General features: G+C 36.9%; 1 protein-coding gene across 44 annotated transcripts in view; it reads right to left on the bottom strand.

The window, feature by feature from the left end:
- Nucleotides 1–21020, bottom strand: part of LOC309553369 (protocadherin gamma-C5-like) — a 764755-nt gene that overhangs the window by 93886 nt on the left and 649849 nt on the right. For 2 of the 44 annotated variants that reach the window (XM_082254495.1, XM_082254498.1), the window contains exon 1: nucleotides 16698–19300. The exons of 40 other annotated variants lie outside the window; for them this stretch is intronic. In XM_082254495.1, the coding sequence (XP_082110621.1) occupies nucleotides 16698–19136 (2439 nt within the window). In that variant the 5' untranslated portion in view covers nucleotides 19137–19300. Of the gene's footprint in view, nucleotides 1–8383; nucleotides 10904–16697; nucleotides 19301–21020 lie in introns of those variants that run through there. 2 more of the 44 variants (XM_082254514.1, XM_082254517.1) reach the window with 1 other exon arrangement.

The raw sequence follows: 21020 nt of genomic DNA, 5'->3' as shown, positions 1-21020 counted from the left end.
GACTTGTAATCCTAACTGGATGACAAGCCTGCCCTCTTCTGGTAAATAGTAAGAATAAACCTTAAGTAAAAGCAACATGATTCCCATATTCAAATGATATATATATATATATATATATATATATATATATATATATATATATATATATATATATATATATATGAAGGCTTGAAGGCTTAACTCAAGTATATACTTTATATTGATTTTCTACTTATATGTCAGTATTGTATGGGGAACCTAGTGCAACAAATATTAATAATACAAAGGATTCTGTTACCTTTCACTAAAGTTCATCTTCACTAAAATAAAAAAATCAATCTGTGTAGCACCTGTAAAGGTGACCTACATGCTTAATTAAATTCTAATAAACTATACAAACAGGAAATAAAACTCTACAATATGCTTTCTTCATCAGAATAGTTGGTTTCATTCAATCAATCATTCTGTTACAGGCAAAATTAACAAATTACTGGAAAAATAAGCAGCTGAAGCAAGATTCAGTTTCTTAGGGCTTTGTGGGGGTTGGGGACATCTAGGAGTTCCTTGTTTTAATTTTTTATCATATGTCAGTTTTACATTTTACAACACTTAAAATTCCTATTATGAAAAGTAAACAGAGACAACATTGGGACCAAAGTTTGAGATTCTACCATAAGCCAATTGTCCATTTACTACAGTAATTCCCTATAGTAATTAACCATTTTGAATCTTTGTTAAATTAAGAGGAAACATGGCACAAGATACATCTATCTATCTATCTATCTATCTATCTATCTATCTATCTATCTATCTATCTATCTATCTATCTATCTATCTATCTATCTATCTATCTATCTATCTATCTATCTATCTATCTATCTATCTATCTATCTATCTATCTATCTATCTATCTATCTATCTATCTATCTATCTATCTATCTATCTATCTATCTATCTATCTATCTATCTATCTATCTATCTATCTATCTATCTATCTATCTATCTATCTATCTATCTATCTATCTATCTATCTATCTATCTATCTATCTATCTATCTATCTATCTATCTATCTATCTATCTATCTATCTATCTATCTATCTATCTATCTATCTATCTATCTATCTATCTATCTATCTATCTATCTATCTATCTATCTATCTAAAAAAAAGATGAGAGAGAGGCCTGTAATTTTCATCATAGGTACACTTCAACTATGAGAGACAGAATGGAGGGAAAGAATCCAGAAAATCACACTGTAGGATTTATATTGAATTAATTGGTAAATTCCTTGGTAAAATAAGTATTTGGTCACCTACAAACAAGCAAGATTTCTGGCTCTCACAGACCTGTAACTTCTTCTTTAAGAGGCTCCTCTGTCCTCCACTCGTTACCTGTATGTATGGCACCTGTTTGAACTCAGTATAAAAGACACCTGGCCACAACCTCAAACAGTCACACTCCAAACTCCACTATGGCCAAGACCAAAGAGCTGTCGAAGGACACCAGAAACAAAATTGTAAACCTACACCAGGCTGGGAAGACTGAATCTGCAATAGGCAAGCAGCTTGGTGTGAAGAAATCAACTGTGTGAGCAATTATTAGAAAATGGAAGACATACAAGACCACTGATAATCTCCCTCGATCTGGGGCTCCACGCAAGATCTCACCCCGTAGGGTCAAAATGATCACAAGAACGGTGAGCAAAAATCTCAGAACCACACGGGAGGACCTAGTGAATGACCTGCAGAGAGCTGGGACCAAAGTAACAAAGGCTACCATCAGTAACACACTACACCACCAGGGGCTCAAATCCTGCAGTGCCAGACGTGCCCCCATGCTTAAGCCAGTAAATGTCCGGGCCCAACGGAAGTTTGCTGGAGAAAATTATGATGATCCAGAAGAGGATTGGGAGAATGTTATATGGTCAGATGAAACCAAAGTAGAACTTTTTGGTAACAACTCAACTTGTCATGTTTGGAGGAGAAAGAATGCTGAGTTGCATCCAAAGAACATACCTACTGTGAAGCATGGGGGTGGAAACATCATGCTTTGAGTGAAAACCTCCTTCCATCAGCAACGGCATTGAAGATGAAACGTGGCTGGGTCTTTCAGCATGACAATGATTCCAAACACACCGCCCGGGCAATGAAGTAGTGGCTTCGTAAGAAGCATTTCAAGGTCCTGGAGTGGCCTAGCCAGTCTCCAGATCTCAACCCCATAGAAAACCTTTGGAGGGAGTTGAAAGTCCGTGTTGCCCAACGACAGCCCCAAAACATCACTGCTCTAGGGGAGATCTGCATGGAGGAATGCCAAAATACCAGCAACAGTGTGTGAAAACCTTATGAAGACTTACAGAAAACGTTTGACCTCTGTCATTGCCAACAAAGGATATAACAAAGTATTGAGATGAACTTTTGTTATTGACCAAATACTTATTTTTCCACCATAATTTGCAAATAAATTCTTTTAAAATCAAACAATGTGATTTTCTGGATTTTTTTTCTCATTTTGTCTCTCATAGTTGAAGTATACCTATGATGAAAATTACAGGCCTCTCTCATTTTTTTAAGTGGGAGAACTTGCACAATTGGTGGCTGACTAAATACTTTTTTGCCCAACTGTATATATATATATATATATATATATATATATATATATATATATATATATATATATATATATCCAAAATTACATTTGTGAAAATTTAATTTGTAAATTCCCATATGCAGTGATTATTTTTATGTAATGTTGAACAATGTCCTTAATCCAATTAGGTGCTTTAAAAAGTGCTCCAATAGCAAAAATTGATCTGCCACCTCACTCGTGCCCCCCCCCCCCCTCCTGATTGAAGGCTCACTTCATAAGATGTGACCCCGCAATTAAGCTAGGTCAGATTGCACCAATGAACCACCCTGGGTTCAGTTAGTAGGATGTAGATCTCCCAGATGCTCTGCTCACACATATGCCGATCTCCCAGTCAGATATGATGACACAATGGCTCCAATTTAGTACCCAGTCAAACTCCATTATCATGCAGACATTAGCAAAGTGTTAACATGCTTGCAGAATTTAGGCAAGCCATTGACGAATGTCAGAAGGAGTACATTTCTGGTTCTCTAACACTGAAATATTTTAAACAAACTTAACATTAACAGAAACTGAGCAATTACCAAAATGTGTCATTTAACAAAATTTTAATTTTTGCCAACTCTAAAACCACATTTCAGAGGCTGACATTTTTACATCCTGGAGCATTCAGAGAGCCTCTTTGGAGGTTAACCAAGAACTTGGTGGCCTTGCAATACTGTATTTCCCTTAACAATGCCAAAAATGTGCAAACTATTATTATTTTCCCCTATTCATTTTTTTGCAGAAAACAGAAGACTCTAAGAAGATTGTACATAGTCATATCTGCAAAACAATACCAGCTCAAAAGGTTTGACAATGTTTTTCCTACTAATCAAAAGGAATGTTATTGTATATTTACAGGCAAAATAATATTTCTGCCTTCTCAGCCTGCTGTCTTTGTACCATCCAAACTGACACTTCTGTACTAGACTCCTTTATTCTGTTTATTGAGACAGAAATACTCCAAGCTTACATAAATGTGTAAAAAGGTGATTTGTAAATGAATAAATCCACCATATTAATTTTATTCTATTTTTAACTGAATCAAGTGTAATGTAATATTTTATGTTAAAAATGTGTAACAGTAATTGATAAAGATGTAGAATTTACAGGACCCAGATGGGGTCTCCAAGTTTTGTGAATGGGAAAAATCTATAAATAAAAATGTGCTTTGGAAAACAAACTGCAGTAAAATGGACAAAGGTATCGTGGCAGGATGCTATGATGTGGTGCAACAATATCCTCAGGCCCCTCCTATAAAACAAGAGCTTACTGAATATCAAAGACCCACACAGAGACCTAATGATGACATCATTGGGTTAGAAAATCAGTGTATTGTGAAGTTATTACCTTTTCATTTAATAATGTTATTTGCAAGTTGAATAAACCTTAAAAGGGGCAGCACCAAGCGTGAAAACGTAAAAAGGAGAATAACCTTTCTGGTATTCCCATTTTTTTTTTCCACCTTAGAACATTTGTAGCTAAACTCAGTAAAATCTATTTTCTGTTTATGATACATTAAACCTGTTTTTTTTTTTTTTTTCTTTGATAGTCTATAAAGTTTAAATAGACCACAGGTGATAAGGTGAATAAAAATCAAAGTATATAAAACTTCATGTGGTGAATCCTTAAAAAGTGTAGGTAAGTTTAAAAAATTTTGATAAAAAAATGTGTATCTATATAATGATAAATAGATAGGAAAATTAAGATATAAGTGATAAATTATTAAAACAATGTGTAATCTTAAAGATATATTTATGACTATATAAAAGAATTATAAAGTGGTGTTATAAATATCCTCCATATATACTTAAAGTGCTAATTAATCAGATATATATTGTGCTAATGGGCCAAACAATAAATAGCTTTGTATAAATCTGTGCACATACAACTCATAAATAGTGTCCCAGCAGTTTAAATAGCATAAATAAATAAATAAATATAAAGCGAATATATAGGAAAAATGTCCATATAAATAGCCAAATATTAAATGGTGCTGCAAATATAATTGAGTCCCAAGAGGGGTGATGAAGCAGGGATTTGACAGGATAAAATGGATTACAGGACTTCCAGACTGATGGGGGTGCTCAATACAGGAATCAGTGCTCCCCTCCTATTACTCCCGCACTCACCAGATGGTGGTACCCCCACAGGGGTAATCAGCGTTTGGGGTGACTCTCAGAGGTCCCTCCGAAGGCTGGCTAGTAATCCACTTAATCCCGACTTCGTATCTTACTCCAGGGGAAATTGATGAAAAATCCCTCCTCTTAGAGTACTCCAATATGTTTGAGAGATCCGGATGAGGAAAGAAAAAAGGGCTCCAATAGTGAAGTATTGCAAAAGATAGGTGCTTTATTCGTATAAAATTACAATACTCACATTTAATAGCAAAAAAACGGTGCATGTATGTCCTAGGGACCGCAACACCCTCGTGTGGCGGTAGTTCCGGGACGCGGTGCGTTCCACCGGCCGGATGTGCGTCTCAGTCAACAGGAAGCGGAACTGACGTAACCACGCTCTACGCGTTTCGTCATCAATGACGTCATCAGGAGCAGCGTATGGTCACGTCAGGTCCGCCTAGTGTTATACTTCCTGGTTGCCGGGCAACGTTAATTGCAAATTCCATGACCGCCAATAGGAAAAAAACCTCTTCGGCGCGTCATGAGTTGCCGGGCAAGGACATATTTAAACATTTAGAAAAAGAGGATAAAACAGACATAAATTCTATTGGTTAAAAAGTAAAGCATCATCTGTTACTAAGTGGAATTGAGGTGTCTAACAATGGTAAAATAGGATACGATATATAAGTGCCAACGGAACTGTTATATATTTAGAAAGGCTTAATGGAATGTAAGCGATAAATAAATACTAGAAATTTATAAAAATATATATAAATTAAATATAAAAACAACTTCATTATTAATTAATAATTGGAGATATCTTAACAATAAGTAAATGGATACTAGAAATAAATGTAATTGGACCAAAGTCCATTAAAGGTGCATCCGTGCAGTTTTAAGGTAATAAGGCAAAAATCTATAAAATCAGTTAACGGGAGGAATATTTTATAGAAATAGCTTATAAATTATCATAACTAATATTATTTAAATATGTTTTTAGAGGAGGCGTGTTTATATCGCATCTATACAGTGGGAACTACATATTAATCATCTTTATATATAAATTTGGACCAACTACAGAGATCATTTATTGTACTACAGCCTTTATATAAGTAATGGGTGTGATGTTTTACATATTAGCTTAGATTTCTTCCTAATTTTAAATAGATATATTATACTTTAATTGGCATCATCCTACATGCCAATTAAAGTATAATATATCTATTTAAAATTAGGAAGAAATCTAAGCTAATATGTAAAACATCACACCCATTACTTATATAAAGGCTGTAGTACAATAAATGATCTCTGTAGTTGGTCCAAATTTATATATAAAGATGATTAATATGTAGTTCCCACTGTATAGATGCGATATAAACACGCCTCCTCTAAAAACATATTTAAATAATATTAGTTATGATAATTTATAAGCTATTTCTATAAAATATTCCTCCCGTTAACTGATTTTATAGATTTTTGCCTTATTACCTTAAAACTGCACGGATGCACCTTTAATGGACTTTGGTCCAATTACATTTATTTCTAGTATCCATTTACTTATTGTTAAGATATCTCCAATTATTAATTAATAATGAAGTTGTTTTTATATTTAATTTATATATATTTTTATAAATTTCTAGTATTTATTTATCGCTTACATTCCATTAAGCCTTTCTAAATATATAACAGTTCCGTTGGCACTTATATATCGTATCCTATTTTACCATTGTTAGACACCTCAATTCCACTTAGTAACAGATGATGCTTTACTTTTTAACCAATAGAATTTATGTCTGTTTTATCCTCTTTTTCTAAATGTTTAAATATGTCCTTGCCCGGCAACTCATGACGCGCCGAAGAGGTTTTTTTCCTATTGGCGGTCATGGAATTTGCAATTAACGTTGCCCAGCAACCAGGAAGTATAACACTAGGCGGACCTGACGTGACCATACGCTGCTCCTGATGACGTCATTGATGACGAAACGCGTAGAGCGTGGTTACGTCAGTTCCGCTTCCTGTTGACTGAGACGCACATCCGGCCGGTGGAACGCACCGCGTCCCGGAACTACCGCCACACGAGGGTGTTGCGGTCCCTAGGACATACATGCACCGTTTTTTTGCTATTAAATGTGAGTATTGTAATTTTATACGAATAAAGCACCTATCTTTTGCAATACTTCACTATTGGAGCCCTTTTTTCTTTCCTCATCCGGATCTCTCAAACATATTGGAGTACTCTAAGAGGAGGGATTTTTCATCAATTTCCCCTGGAGTAAGATACGAAGTCGGGATTAAGTGGATTACTAGCCAGCCTTCGGAGGGACCTCTGAGAGTCACCCCAAACGCTGATTACCCCTGTGGGGGTACCACCATCTGGTGAGTGCGGGAGTAATAGGAGGGGAGCACTGATTCCTGTATTGAGCACCCCCATCAGTCTGGAAGTCCTGTAATCCATTTTATCCTGTCAAATCCCTGCTTCATCACCCCTCTTGGGACTCAATTATATTTGCAGCACCATTTAATATTTGGCTATTTATATGGACATTTTTCCTATATATTCGCTTTATATTTATTTATTTATTTATGCTATTTAAACTGCTGGGACACTATTTATGAGTTGTATGTGCACAGATTTATACAAAGCTATTTATTGTTTGGCCCATTAGCACAATATATATCTGATTAGCACTTTAAGTATATATGGAGGATATTTATAACACCACTTTATAATTCTTTTATATAGTCATAAATATATCTTTAAGATTACACATTGATTTTTAATAATTTATCACTTATATCTTAATTTTCCTATCTATTTATCATTATATAGATACACATTTTTTTATCAAAATTTTTTAAACTTACCTACACTTTTTAAGGATTCACCACATGAAGTTTTATATACTTTGATTTTTATTCACCTTATCACCAGTGCACTTTAAGACATATTTAATTATTTTTCCTATTTATTAGCCTGACAGCGCCATATTACCTTCCCTTTCCTCACATTTACCAAATATAGTTATCTATATTTTTGAGGTAGGCTGCAGTCATATATTTACTTAATTTCCTCCAATAGCGCGGAAACTTTCCCCCTATATTAAATAGACCACAGACTGAGTCAAGTAAAGCATTTTTGGGTATTTTTTACCACAATAATCATATGGCACAAGGGGTGAGGCTTTACAAAGAAACATACTGTATCATTAAAGACAACATGATGACTGAATACAGCCCTACAAAGAGATTGATTCAATATCTGTAGTTCAACTTAACAAATAAAGCAGTAGAAAAAAGTTGTAGATATATGCATCACACCAGCTTTGAGAACACTAGCTTTAATCACAATCTCTATATTTGCTGACCATATAATCCAAACCAAAATCTATAATTTCAGTGCTTAGACTATGGGGTTGATTACCTAAAGACAACTAGGCTGTTCACATTGCAAGGGAAGTTGTAGGGGAATTTGCCCCAGAGTCAGCAGCAATGAAGATACCAACAATGAACACCTGAATATTAAAAGCAATGGATATCAGTGCAATGCTAGGTAAAGCAATCCGTGTTCTGAAAAATATGTAGAATTTGTATGAAATGAACATCCAAAAAATAGGTAATTACTGAATATAAAAGATAAATATTTGCAGTAGCTCACCTGAATGGGTTCATTAAGCCAGTCTGAGTCTGCATGAATTTTGGATGTTACAACTGCTTCATTTAATGGGGGAATAAAACAAGCTGGTTGGCATGGTTGTAGGGGTTCTGGAGGAGCCATTCTGACTTCCATGTATTTTAAAGTTCCATCAGTGTTTAGGTAAAGTGTTGGTTTGTACTGATCCAAATAAGATGTAGAAAGGGATTTGGTTGAGAAACAAGACCCACAACTACTGTCATAATTCTTCTTAAGGCATCTAACAAGTATTATTATAAAAGTAACAAGAAAGACTAAAGTGACAGCTGCTAAGGAAATTATGAGATACAAGGTCATATTTGGTGTTGATCTAGAGTTTGTGAGAAAATCATGCGATTTGGGACTTTCTTGCACTAAATTCTCTATTATATTTACAATCAGAGTGACTGTAGAGGACAGTGAAGGCTCCCCATGGTCACTGACAGAAATGATAAGTCGATGTTCTGTGTTATCCATCTCCTGTAATCCTCGCAGAATTCTGACTTCTCCTGTATATTCAGAGATGTGAAACAAAGTTGGACTGCCAGACTGAAGAAGACTATAGGTGAGCCAGGCATTGCGCCCCGAATCCAGATCCACCGCAGATACTTTACTGACTAAATATCCAGCAGATGCAGATCTGGGAATGGTTTTTTGTGCCATGACTTCCCCTGAGTTCTCTGGGTATAATATAGAGGGATAATTGTCATTTGTATCCTGAATAAATATGAAGACTGAAACATTGGAAAACAGCTTTGGGAATCCTGAATCTTCCACTCTCGCAGTGATCTGTAGAACTTGGAGCTGTTCATAGTCAAAAGAGCGCTGGGCATAAATATTACCAGTGTCTGAGTTAATGTAGACAAATGAAGAGACAGGAGAACCATCAATGTTGCTCTCCACTATGGAGTAAATTAGTTTTGCATTATCTCCCTCATCTGGATCTCCAGCAGATACTGTACATAACAGTTTGCCAGGATCATTGTTTTCTGATATGAAGGCATTGTAAGCAGATTGTAGAAATGCTGGAGAATTATCATTAACATCAGAAATATTAATGATGATTGTAGTCTGACTGCTTAAAGATGGAGAGCCGAGATCAGAAGCGATCAGTGTAACAGTATATTGTGAGACTTTCTCCCTGTTCAGATGTCCACTAGTGACCAGTGTATAACGGTTTGACATGGGCTGGCATTTGAAAGGTAAATCTGGTGATATTTCTAATTTAATTTCCCCATTTTTTCCAGAATCCCTGTCTCTGACTGTGATAAACCCAACAACAGTCCCTACTGGGACATTTTCAGGCACCTCACTACTTTTAGAGGAAAAAATAATTTCTGGACAGTTATCATTTACATCTTCTACTTCGACTTTGATTACACACCTCCCTTCTAATCTGGGTGATCCTTTATCTTCTGCTTTTACAAATAATTCATATGATTTTGATTCTTCAAAATCTACAGGTCCCTTCACATATATTTCACCAGTATGTGAATTAATGTCAAATACTTTCTTTGCAGCATCTGATGTATAGTGATCAAAAGAATAAAATAGTTCACCATTTGCACCCTCATCTAGATCTGTAGCATTTGGTTTGGTGATAATTGTTTCTAAGGGGACATTTTCCATGACAATTGTTCTATAACGTGGCTGATCAAACACTGGTGCATTGTCATTGATATCTAAAACAATAACATTTATCACAGTGGATCCAGATCTGGGAGGTTCTCCTCCATCAATAGCAGTGAGGAAAAGCTTGTGCTCTGATAATTCTTCTCTATCAAGTGTCTTTTCCAGCACTAATTCTGCAATCAATGTTCCATCATTGCGATTAGTTTGAAATAAAGAAAAATATGGATTTGGATTTAGTCTATATTGATGAATCCCATTGGAGCTTATATCTAGATCTTGAGCAATTTTTAGAGGAAAATGAACACCAGGGCTCGTCACCAGCTCTGTAATCTTTAGTATCTGGTCATTTAATAAAAAAATAGGACTATTGTCATTAATATCTACAACCTCTATTTCCAAACTGAACAGCTCTAGAGGGTTCTCAGCTACAATCTCCAAATGCAGCAAACAGCTGGAGCTGGATCCACATAGGCTCTCTCTATCAATCCTCTCTTGTACAGTCAAATCTCCGTTTCTGTGGTCAATAGCAAAAAATCTGCTGCTTCCTTCAGATCCCAAACTAAATTTCCGTTTATTAATTTCTGCCAGGTTTAACCCAAGATCCCTTGCTGTATTCCCCACAACAGTCCCTGGATCTGACTCTTCCACAATAGAATACCGCAGCTGCCCAGAGACCCAGCCCCAGCTACAGAGGAGAAGGGAGAAAGCTACTTGCCATTTCCACGCTTTCAGAGAGGTTTGGTAGTCCATATCTTAAATCCTTTGTGTGAGATAGTATAAAATATACATCCTTTTTGTAATCCAATGCAAATATGGATGAAGATTAGATTATCATTAGATAAAACAGTTCTGCTGCAATTGAATCGTCATCTTGGTTTATAATGGAGCAGCAGCTCTTTGTGTGTTAGAGAGGAGATGGGAGGGTGCATCACTGAGCCAGGGGGAGGGAAGTGTGTGGCTGAAATGAGCAGATTCATTAGCGTGGCTTGAAATCCTTACTAGATGACAAGCCTGCCCTCTTTTGGTTGAATGTGAAAATAAAATTACAATTAAGATGAAGTAATTCCAGACATTTGAAATGGCGAATTTTTCATTGTGAAGGGATATTGATATACTGTATAATATTATATAGCAGATACTGACTATATATATATATATATATATATATATATATATATAGTGTATACTCTGGTAAGTTGTGTCACATATGGTTAAAAAAAAAAAAAATAGACTCAAGCACTGTTATATTCTTGTCAGTTCCCCTTAGCAGCAATAGTCACTACAAAGCTGAATAATGTTGATCCTTAGGGATTTTCTGTAATATAGATTAATGCTAAAAAAGACAACTTATACTACCTTATAATACCTTATATTACCAATATCATGTTTATAGTGTCTTTTTTTGTATTAATCTATAATATAGAATATCTGTTAGGGTCAACATAGCAAAAAAATGTCACATTGCAATTTAATGGTATTAAAAATCCCCTTTCCTTTTTAATCTGCAGTGCTGTAAGTCAGATTTCAGGCATCCCCTGCAACAAATTTGTAATTTTTGGGGAGACGCTTCTAAACTGAAATCACGTCTAAAGAGATGTTGACCCCGTCACTTTCCTCATTAGAACCCTGCAGGTGCAGTAGCTGATTGATAAATATAACATCACTTCCATACAGATTCACCCTGCACATGAACACAGACAAACAAAATATTTCTTCAAAATAACAAGAGGTAGGAATCTGCAACAAAGTTTGTTAAAATCCTTGCTATGTACAGAGATCACCCAGAGGGGAATGTTTTTTTCTCAATAAAAGGAGAGTTACTATTTAAAACCAACAAGTCAGATATACTGTATTTTTGATTATGTTTGTTTAATATATATTATAATTTTTTCTTCTTTTCAATATATATTATTACGCACATGTGTATATGTCACTTTTTATTGTAGACACAAATTAAATATTTTATAGGCATGATGTACCAATAATTTAGTTTTAAAAGCAGATACTGAAAATGTTGCCTCACAGAGTATCTAAAGGTAATACATCCTAATTTCAGTAAGTAAAAAAATGTCCTTAGCTGCCCAATACTCCAGTCATTTACACACAATTATCCAGGCATGTGAGCATTCATACACATGTATATACTATGAAAACCTGTGAGACCAGCATGCTGAATGCAATGATCAATGTAAAGCATAGGTAATGAAAATGATCTGACAATTGCTTATTTATAATAATTTATATAAGTAAAGAATAAGTGCACTTTCATTAAAAAATAACTATGTTTGCATGTCCCCTTCTATTTCCTTCGCAGTACTAAAAATGAATTACTAAAAAAAAAAAAAAAAAAAAAAAACGAATTACTACCCTGAAGCTCTGATCGGAATAAGCTGCATTCCCCTTGGCCTTGGCAGGCTCCGTCTTTACTGAAACTGGTGTTTCATAGCTATCTATATAATTAGGTGCATGCTGTGAGCTGGAGATGGGGGATGGAAGGTCTGGGGCAGGTTGGCTCACTGAAAATCATATGTATTTTTAGCTTTGAAGAAACCTGAGCTTTTTTTAATTTTTTAATGTCAAAGTGCATGTATGGTTCAAGCATATTACTGTAATACTGATAAAGTGAAGTATGCTATCGACATCAATAGGAAGTCATTTATACAAGAGATACAAAGAACATTAAACAAGATGCCACATTTACATGAAATAAGGGTGAGTTCTTAGAATGCCACATTTACCCATTTTTGTGCTTTATAGTTTAGTCTACCATAGAGCAAAAAGCCATATGTCAGTATATCAGTTGGTATGAAATAACAAAGGAATTGTTAGAAATACTGTCAGCTGCTTTATTGAAAACTCACACTAATGGAATGATTAATAAAGTATTGATCTCTAACTTGGATATGACTGTTTTTCTAAAAAAAAAAAAATACTTTGCACAGTGCTGTATTTTAAAATCTGTGCTTCCTGCTTTATTTGTTTTGAGACACTAAAGCAAGCAACACACTATTTGAATAAGTAGGGAAAACGTGGTCAAAGTAATAAGAAAGTTCTCCTCCTAATCCAATGTGTCTTCTGAAGAGGACATGCAGAAGGATACCACATTCAACATATCACACTCTCGAGTTAATGAATGAAATGCACAATACAGAAGCAGGGTGGAGAGCGAATACCACTCTCGATTATAAATTGGCCCCTAAGTTATTGATACATTTTAAAAAGGTAATTTCTGGTTCCAAAACAGGGTAAGCTTTAGAAAATTACCAAGATTGGAATATTTTGTAAACACCGAAGACAGTCAATTTAAGATGATTTATTGAAATTGCACTTCCATAAAAACATTGTCCAACACCATAGGTTTTGATCCAACACTGAAATCTTATAACAAAACTACACATGCATAGCTGCATAATGACTTTAACCATTTCCCCCCTTCATGACCAAGCCATTTTTTTGTGATAAGGCATTGCTTTAACTGACAACTGTGCGGTTGTGCGACGCCGTACCCCAAAAAAATTGATGTACTTTTTTTCCCCCACAAACAGAGCTTTCTTTTGGTGGTATTTGATCACCTCTGCAGTTTTTTGCACTATAAACAACAAAAAAAAAGACTTACAATTAAAAAAAAACCCCCAAAAACAATATTTTTTACTTTCTGCTATAAAAACACATCCAATAAAAAAATGTAAAAAAATCTAATTTCTTAACAATATGTATTCTGCTACAAGTTTTTGGTAAAAAAAAAAAAAACTCAATAGGCGTAAATTGATTGGTTTGCGCAAAAGTTATAGCGTCTACAAACTATGGACATTTTTTTAAATGGAATTTGTATTTATTTTTACTAGTAATGGTAGCGATAAGCGACTTATAGCGGGACTGCAGCAGACAAATCGGACATTAGGTGACACTTTTTTGCGATCCAGTGACACTAATACAGTGACCAGTGCTAAAAAAATATGCACTGTCACTGTACTAATGATACTGACAGGGAAGGGGTTAACATCAGGGGCAATTAAAGGGTTAAATGTGTTCCTTGGAGTGCTTGCTAATTGTGTGGGGGGGTGCTTTGACTGGGGGAAGACAGCAATCTGTGTTCCTATTTAGCAGAAACACAGGATCTTCATCTTCCCCTCTCAGAGAAGGGCGATCTGTCTCTCTCGGGAACGATTGCTGGGTGCCAAGGACCCACTGATTGGCTCCTGCATCACATCACAATCACAATGACATACAGGTGTGTAATTTCACACTGAACGGCCGCCCTGCCGCAGTACATGTACGTGGGGTGGTCTTGAAGCGGTTAACATTGTATTTTTTAACTATAAAAATCTAGTAATATTTATAGATAAGGTATTATAAACGACTGCTATTTATGTGACAGGGAGTAGAAATGTTTGCCCCATAACAGCCTGCAGCATTTACAGTGAAATTCCCAATGAATTCCACCAGTTGAGTGTAAAATTCCAGCCCTAGTGATGTTGCACAGCCACTCAGCTTTAGCAAAGTGATCCTGTAGGTCAGCGATGTTCAACTTTAAAGGGGGCAAGTGCCAAATTTGTATCCACAGGTTGAGTGGAGGGCTGCAACTAAATCAACCATTTTTTTTACAATTTAAGTTCTTTTTAATTTTTTTAAATTCAAGTTCCTTTGTCATCAAGTGCACTTCAGCAGGGCGGCAGCATAGGGCTGCTCAAATTGCCGCCTTAGGGTGTCAGGATGGGGGGTGGAAAAATCAGAATCCCCAGCAACTTGCTGAGGATTCAGCTTTTTAAAATACCTGTCTTCTGTTCCATGTAGCTGTGCCCTCTCTCCTACTGGGTGCAGCGTGGGGGTTTTGGTGTGCCTCTCCTGCCAGATGCCCATGGCCATTGGGGAGTCAGGGATTGTGTGGCTCTGCCCCCTCATTGCACATTGTCTTTTGACCACAGGCCAGTCTGGTTCAGATTTTTGGTGCTGTGTGGTGTCCTTTGCGCTGCACCCCATCGCATTTCTGGCTCAGCATGGGGTGGGGGCAGCATGGCTGGGGATGTGGGGAGGGGGTTAGGGGGAAAGTAGACCTACTTCCTTATTGCTAGCACCATTCGGGTGCAGTTTGGTTGGGATTTTGAGGCACAGCATTGTTTCCTTCACTAGACAGGTGGAGTGCATGCCATGTGGAGGTGGGGTGGGCCTTCACCTGTGTGGACAGGGATCCTTGCACCAGCCCTGCCTCTCCGCTTACCTACGAACTTATGCTATATCTACCTCTCACACCAGTCTGTATGGAAGTGACATACTACTACAGGCATGATCATGCAATGGTTTCTGGGAAGTGGCATTCAGCAGAGGCAGCAGCAATAAACCCCCTTCTATTGGTGTCAGAGGCAGCAATAATAACACCCAGCTTTAGTGTCAAAGGCAACGATAGTAAACCCAGCAATATTAAACCCCATTTAGTTGTATCAGTGGGAGCAATAATGAATCCATCCCATTTGTTGATGTTCAGTGGTTACTTATCTGAACATACTGTACACTCCCCTGTGGCTTCTTACCTTCCTGGTGACATCAGACTGGAACTATGCCATCACTGTCAAGGGTGGTGGGTGCTGGGATGCGGTGAGCATGCCAGCCTTCAGCACTCCACTACCACTCTACATTGTAGAACCTTACTTTCCGTACAGGCGGTTTAACTTGTGGGGACACATTCGGCCTGTGGGCCACCAGTTGGGCAGTTCTGTTCTAGGTAGCCCTAAAATCATTTTTTATCAGGTCACTCAAATACCAAAACACCAGCAGAGAGGAATTATCTGTTTTTTACTCATATCTACCATTTAGCAGCAATCACTTGAAAGAACATTGCAATAGTAATACTCAACACAGAGTTTTGCCTGTCAAATAACATACAACTTATGCAAAACTTACTGGAAAAGGGAAAAAAATTGGTTTAGACAGGACTTGCTTGTCTACAAAGCTGTCAGCGTAAAACACTGGGATTGATATACTAAAGACAAATAGGCTGTCATGTTACAAGATCATTTTCAGTAAAATTAATGAATTTGGCTAAAATTTACTTAGCAGAGATTACCCAATTATGTACAAGAAAAAAACAAAACACAAATTGTGCTTACACAGGATTGGATGATGGAAGTCAGTGGAGCTTCACTAAGCTAAGGGAAAATGTTCTTGCAAATGTGAACAGTCTACTTACCTCAACTCCTCTGTCTGAGAACTGGCATAGAACACGACTTCCACTGGATTTATTGATATAAATCCTATTCAGTTATACCACAGGACTTTATTTTACTTCATTTCTAAACTATTTCTACCAACAACACAGCAGTGGCTCACAGTAAAATTAGTATATATATTAAAGGTATTGTCCATAGCAACTAAACTGCTCCAACAATAAAACTCAGTCCAATTTCCTAAGAACATCAGAATAATTGCCATTTCTCTAGTTTGTATATACCAGCTGCACAGAACCGAACTTTAAACAAAAGATATAAAGAAATTAGAAAGAGTACAACAACAACACTACTCAGTAGTGATAAAAATATATCAAACATTACCAAGTAAAGCAAACGATGCAACTTTAGAATATTTGTAAAATATGTATGGAATTAAAATCCTAATAATAAACTGGCAATTTTTGCAAAATAAGTACATTTACAAATTATTGATTATACCTCACCTGAGCGGGTTCATTTAGCCAACTTGAGTCTGAAATGTGTTTGGGGTCCATGACTGTTTCATTAAATTGGGCAATATGTTTGGGGTCTACAAGAGTGAAATCAGGATTTGCTGTCGGAAGAAAGCAAGCTGTATTACAAGACCCTGGGGGTTCTGGAGGGGCCATCCTCACTTCCATGTATTTTAAGGTCCCATCTGTGTTTAGGTAAAGTGTTGGTTTATACTGATCCAAATAAGATGTAGAAAGAGGTTTGTTTGAAAAACAAGATCCACAGCTACTATCATAACTCTTTCTAAGGCATCTAACAAGCAATATTGTAAACGTTACAAGAAAAACTAAACTAATTGCTGCTAGGGAAATTATAAGATATAAGGTCATATCTGATACTGATTCAGAGTTTTTAAGAAAATCATGAGATTTGGGGCTTTCCTGAGCAATATTCTCCATTATATTTACAATCAGAGTGACTGTAGAGGACAGTGAAGGCTCCCCATGGTCACTGACGGAAATGATAAGTCGATGTTCTGTGTTATCCGTCTCCTGTAATGCTCGCAGAGTTCTGACTTCTCCTGTATATTCAGAGATGTGAAACAAAGCTGGACTGCCAGACTGAAGAAGACTATAGGTGAGCCAGGCATTGTGTCCAGAATCCAGATCCACCGCAGATACTTTACTGACTAAATATCCAGCAGATGCAGATCTGGGAATCGTCTCTTGTGCCATGACTTCCCCGGAGTTCTCTGGGTATAATATAGAGGGATAATTGTCATTTGTATCCTGAATAAATATGAAGACTGAAACATTGGAAAACAACTTTGGGGATCCAGAATCTTCCACTCTCGCAGTGATCTGTAGAACTTGGAACTGTTCATAGTCAAAGGATCGCTGGGCATAAATATTACCAGTGTCGGAGTTAATGTAGACAAATGAAGAGACAGGAGAGCCATCTAAATGGTTCTCCACTATGGAATAAATGAGCTTTGCATTATCTCCCTCATCTGGATCTCCAGCAGATACTGTACACAACAGTCTGCCAGGATCATTGTTTTCTGATATGAAGGCATTGTAAGCAGACTGTACAAATGCTGGAGGATTGTCATTAATATCAGAAATATTAATGATGATTGTAGTTTGGCTGCTTAAAGATGGAGAGCCGAGATCAGAAGCGATCAGTGTAACAGTATATTGTGAGACTTTCTCCCTGTCCAGATGTCCACTAGTTACCAGTGTATACCGGTTTGACATGGGCTGGCATTTAAAGGGTAAATCTGGTGATATTTCCAGTTTAGTTTCACTGTTTTTACCAGAATCCCTGTCTCTGACTGTAATAAACCCAACAACAGTCCCAACTGGGACATTTTCAGGCACTTCATTGCTTTGTGAGGAAAAAATAATTTCTGGTACATTATCGTTTACATCTTCTATTTCAACCTGTATGCGACAACGTCCCTCATGCTTTGGTGTGCCTTTGTCTGTTGCTTTGACAAACAGTTCATAAACATTTGATACTTCAAAATTCAAAGGTCCTTTAATAAACAATTCACCTGTGACTGGGTTTACATCAAATAGCTCTTTTCCAGAATTAGATGTACGATGATCAAAGGAATACGTGAATTCACTATTTATACCATCATCAGCATCAGTAGCATTCAGTTTCATTATGACAGATTTTAAAGGAATATTTTCCCTTATGTTGATTTTATATCGTGATTGATCAAATATTGGTGGGTTATCATTTACATCTAACACTGCAACGGTTATCTGAATGGATCCTGATCGGGGAGGTTCCCCTCCATCAACGGCAGTCAGAACAAGCTTGTGTTCTGACTTCTCCTCTCTGTCTAGGATTTTATCCAGTACTAATTCTGCAATGAGTCTATCGTCATCCTTTGTGACAGATAATGAAAAGTATGGATTTGGGTTTAATTTGTACTGAGCAACACCATTAATTCCTGCATCAAGATCCTGGGCACTCTCAAGAGGGAACTGTACTCCAGGAATTGTTACCAGCTCTGTAATTCTTATAATCTGATGAGAATTTGCAAAAAATGGTGAATTATCATTGATATCCAAAATCTCAATATCCAGGCTGAAAAGCTCCAAAGGATTCTCAGCCACAACCTCTAAATGTAGCAAGCAGCTGGCACTGGATGCACACAGGCTCTCTCTATCAATCCTTTCATATACAGTTAAAGCTCCATTTCTCTGCTCAATTGCAAAAAGCTTGCTGCTATCCTCAGATCTCAAATGCAGCTTCCTTTTATTAATATCTACTAATTTTAAGCCCAGATCCTGAGCTATATTCCCCACAACAGTCCCTGGATCTGATTCTTCTGCAACAATATAACGAAGCTGCCCAGAGACCCAGCCCCAGCTACAAAGGAGAAACAAGAATGCTACTTGCCATTTCCAATCTTTGGGAAAGCTTAGGTAGTCCATATCTTACTTCCTTAGTGTGAAACTGCATAAAAAGCATATCATTTTATAATCCACATGTGTCTGCTGTGTAAATATTGTATCCCGTTGGTGTAAAATGCTTCTTTTGTTGCAATGAAAGCATCCAGAGTCTAGTCGTCAGTGGAGTAGCTCTTCTTTGTGTGTGAGGAGGAAGATGGGAGGGTGAATCACTGAGCCAGGGGGAGGAGAGTGCCTTGTAGAGAAAAGCAGATCTCCTAACAGAATAAAAATTAGAATGGATGACAAGTCTGCCCTCTTCTGGTCAATTTTGATAATTTCAGGTCTCTACTTGAAGTGTTTAAAGTAAACCCTTAAAACAACCTATTTTTTAAATATTTTTCTTTTAAGGATAAGCTAAAACCAAGTTACCATCATAGATTTGTAACCAATTATTTAAATATAATTCTTGATGTGTTTAATTAATTGCTAGCAACTTTGGTTTGAAAAATATAATGAGTTTAATGAAAATAATGAGTTTAGGAATATGCTGTATAATTGTAAAATGTCACAATGACATACTGCAAAAAAAAGTCCTAACACTATGGTATGTTAGATGTCATAAAATGCTTTATATAGCATCACTATGTTATCCAGGAATAATATAACTATGTACATAATTTCCTGCCTCTGTGATGCCTATATCTAAGCAAGGATGTGATCATTGAACTCATAAAATCTAGCCCTTGGATGATCATCTGTTCACCTAGCATGCATATTCTGTATAATATATATATATATATATATATATATATATATATATATATATATATATATATATATATATATATATATATATATATATATATATATATATATATATACTGTATATAGTATCTCACAAAAGTGAGTACTCCTCTCACATTTTTGTAAATATTTATATCTTTTCATGTGACAACACTGAAGAAATGACACTCTTCTACAATGTAAAGTAGTGAGTGTACAGCTGTACAGAAGAGGTAGACGCGTTTCACGACTAGAGATGTCGCTTACTTGAGTAAGCGACATCTCTAATCGTGAAACGCGTCTACCTCTTCTGTCCTGCACTCACAGTGTGATGTTTTAAGTTTTGCCTATTGTTTGATGTGGAATAAACATACTCCAATTTGATCTTCATCGGAGCGCGGTCATCTCTTTCTGTCTCATACGGCTTTGGATTAGGGATCCGACCAGCACCTGTTACCTATCCCACCTGGAGCGGTCTCCCCAATCTGGACTCAATTTATCTCTGCACATGCTCAGCATCATATCCAGAGGTTGTCTTTGGGAAATAGATGTATGAGTGCTACCAGCAATGCTGCAGAGGTTAAAGGGGTGGGGGGTCAGCCTGTCAGTGCTCAAAGCATACGCCGCACATTGCATCAAATTGGTCTGCATGGCTGTCGTCCCAGAAGGAAGCTTCTTCTAAAGATAATGCAAAAGAAAGCCCGCAAACAGTTTGCTGAAGACAAGCAGACTAAGGACATGGATTACTGGAACCATGTTCTGTGGTCTGATGAGACAGATAAACCTATTTGGTTCAGATGGAGTCAAGCATGTGTCGCAGCAACCAGGTGAGGAGTGTCTTGCGACAGTCAAACATGATGGTGGGAGTGTCATGGTCTGGGGCTGCATGAGTGCTGCCCGCACTCAGGAGCTACAGTTCATTGAGGGAACCATGAATGCCAGCATGTACTGTGGCATACTGAAGCAGAGCAGGATCCCCTCCCTTTGGAGCCCAGGCCACAGGGCAGTATTCCATGATAACAACCCCAAACACACCTCCAAGATGACCACTGCCTTGCTAAATAAGCTCAGGGTAAAGTTGATGGACTGGCCAAGCATGTCTCCAGACCTTAACCCTATTGAGCATCTGTCGGGCATCCTCAA

The sequence above is a fragment of the Pelophylax lessonae genome (assembly GCF_965119305.1).
Source record: "Pelophylax lessonae genome assembly, chromosome: 4".
In the NCBI taxonomy this organism is placed as follows: Eukaryota; Metazoa; Chordata; class Amphibia; order Anura; family Ranidae; genus Pelophylax; species Pelophylax lessonae.
Note: the sequence above shows the minus strand (reverse complement) of the source record. Positions and strands in the feature narration are given on the sequence as shown.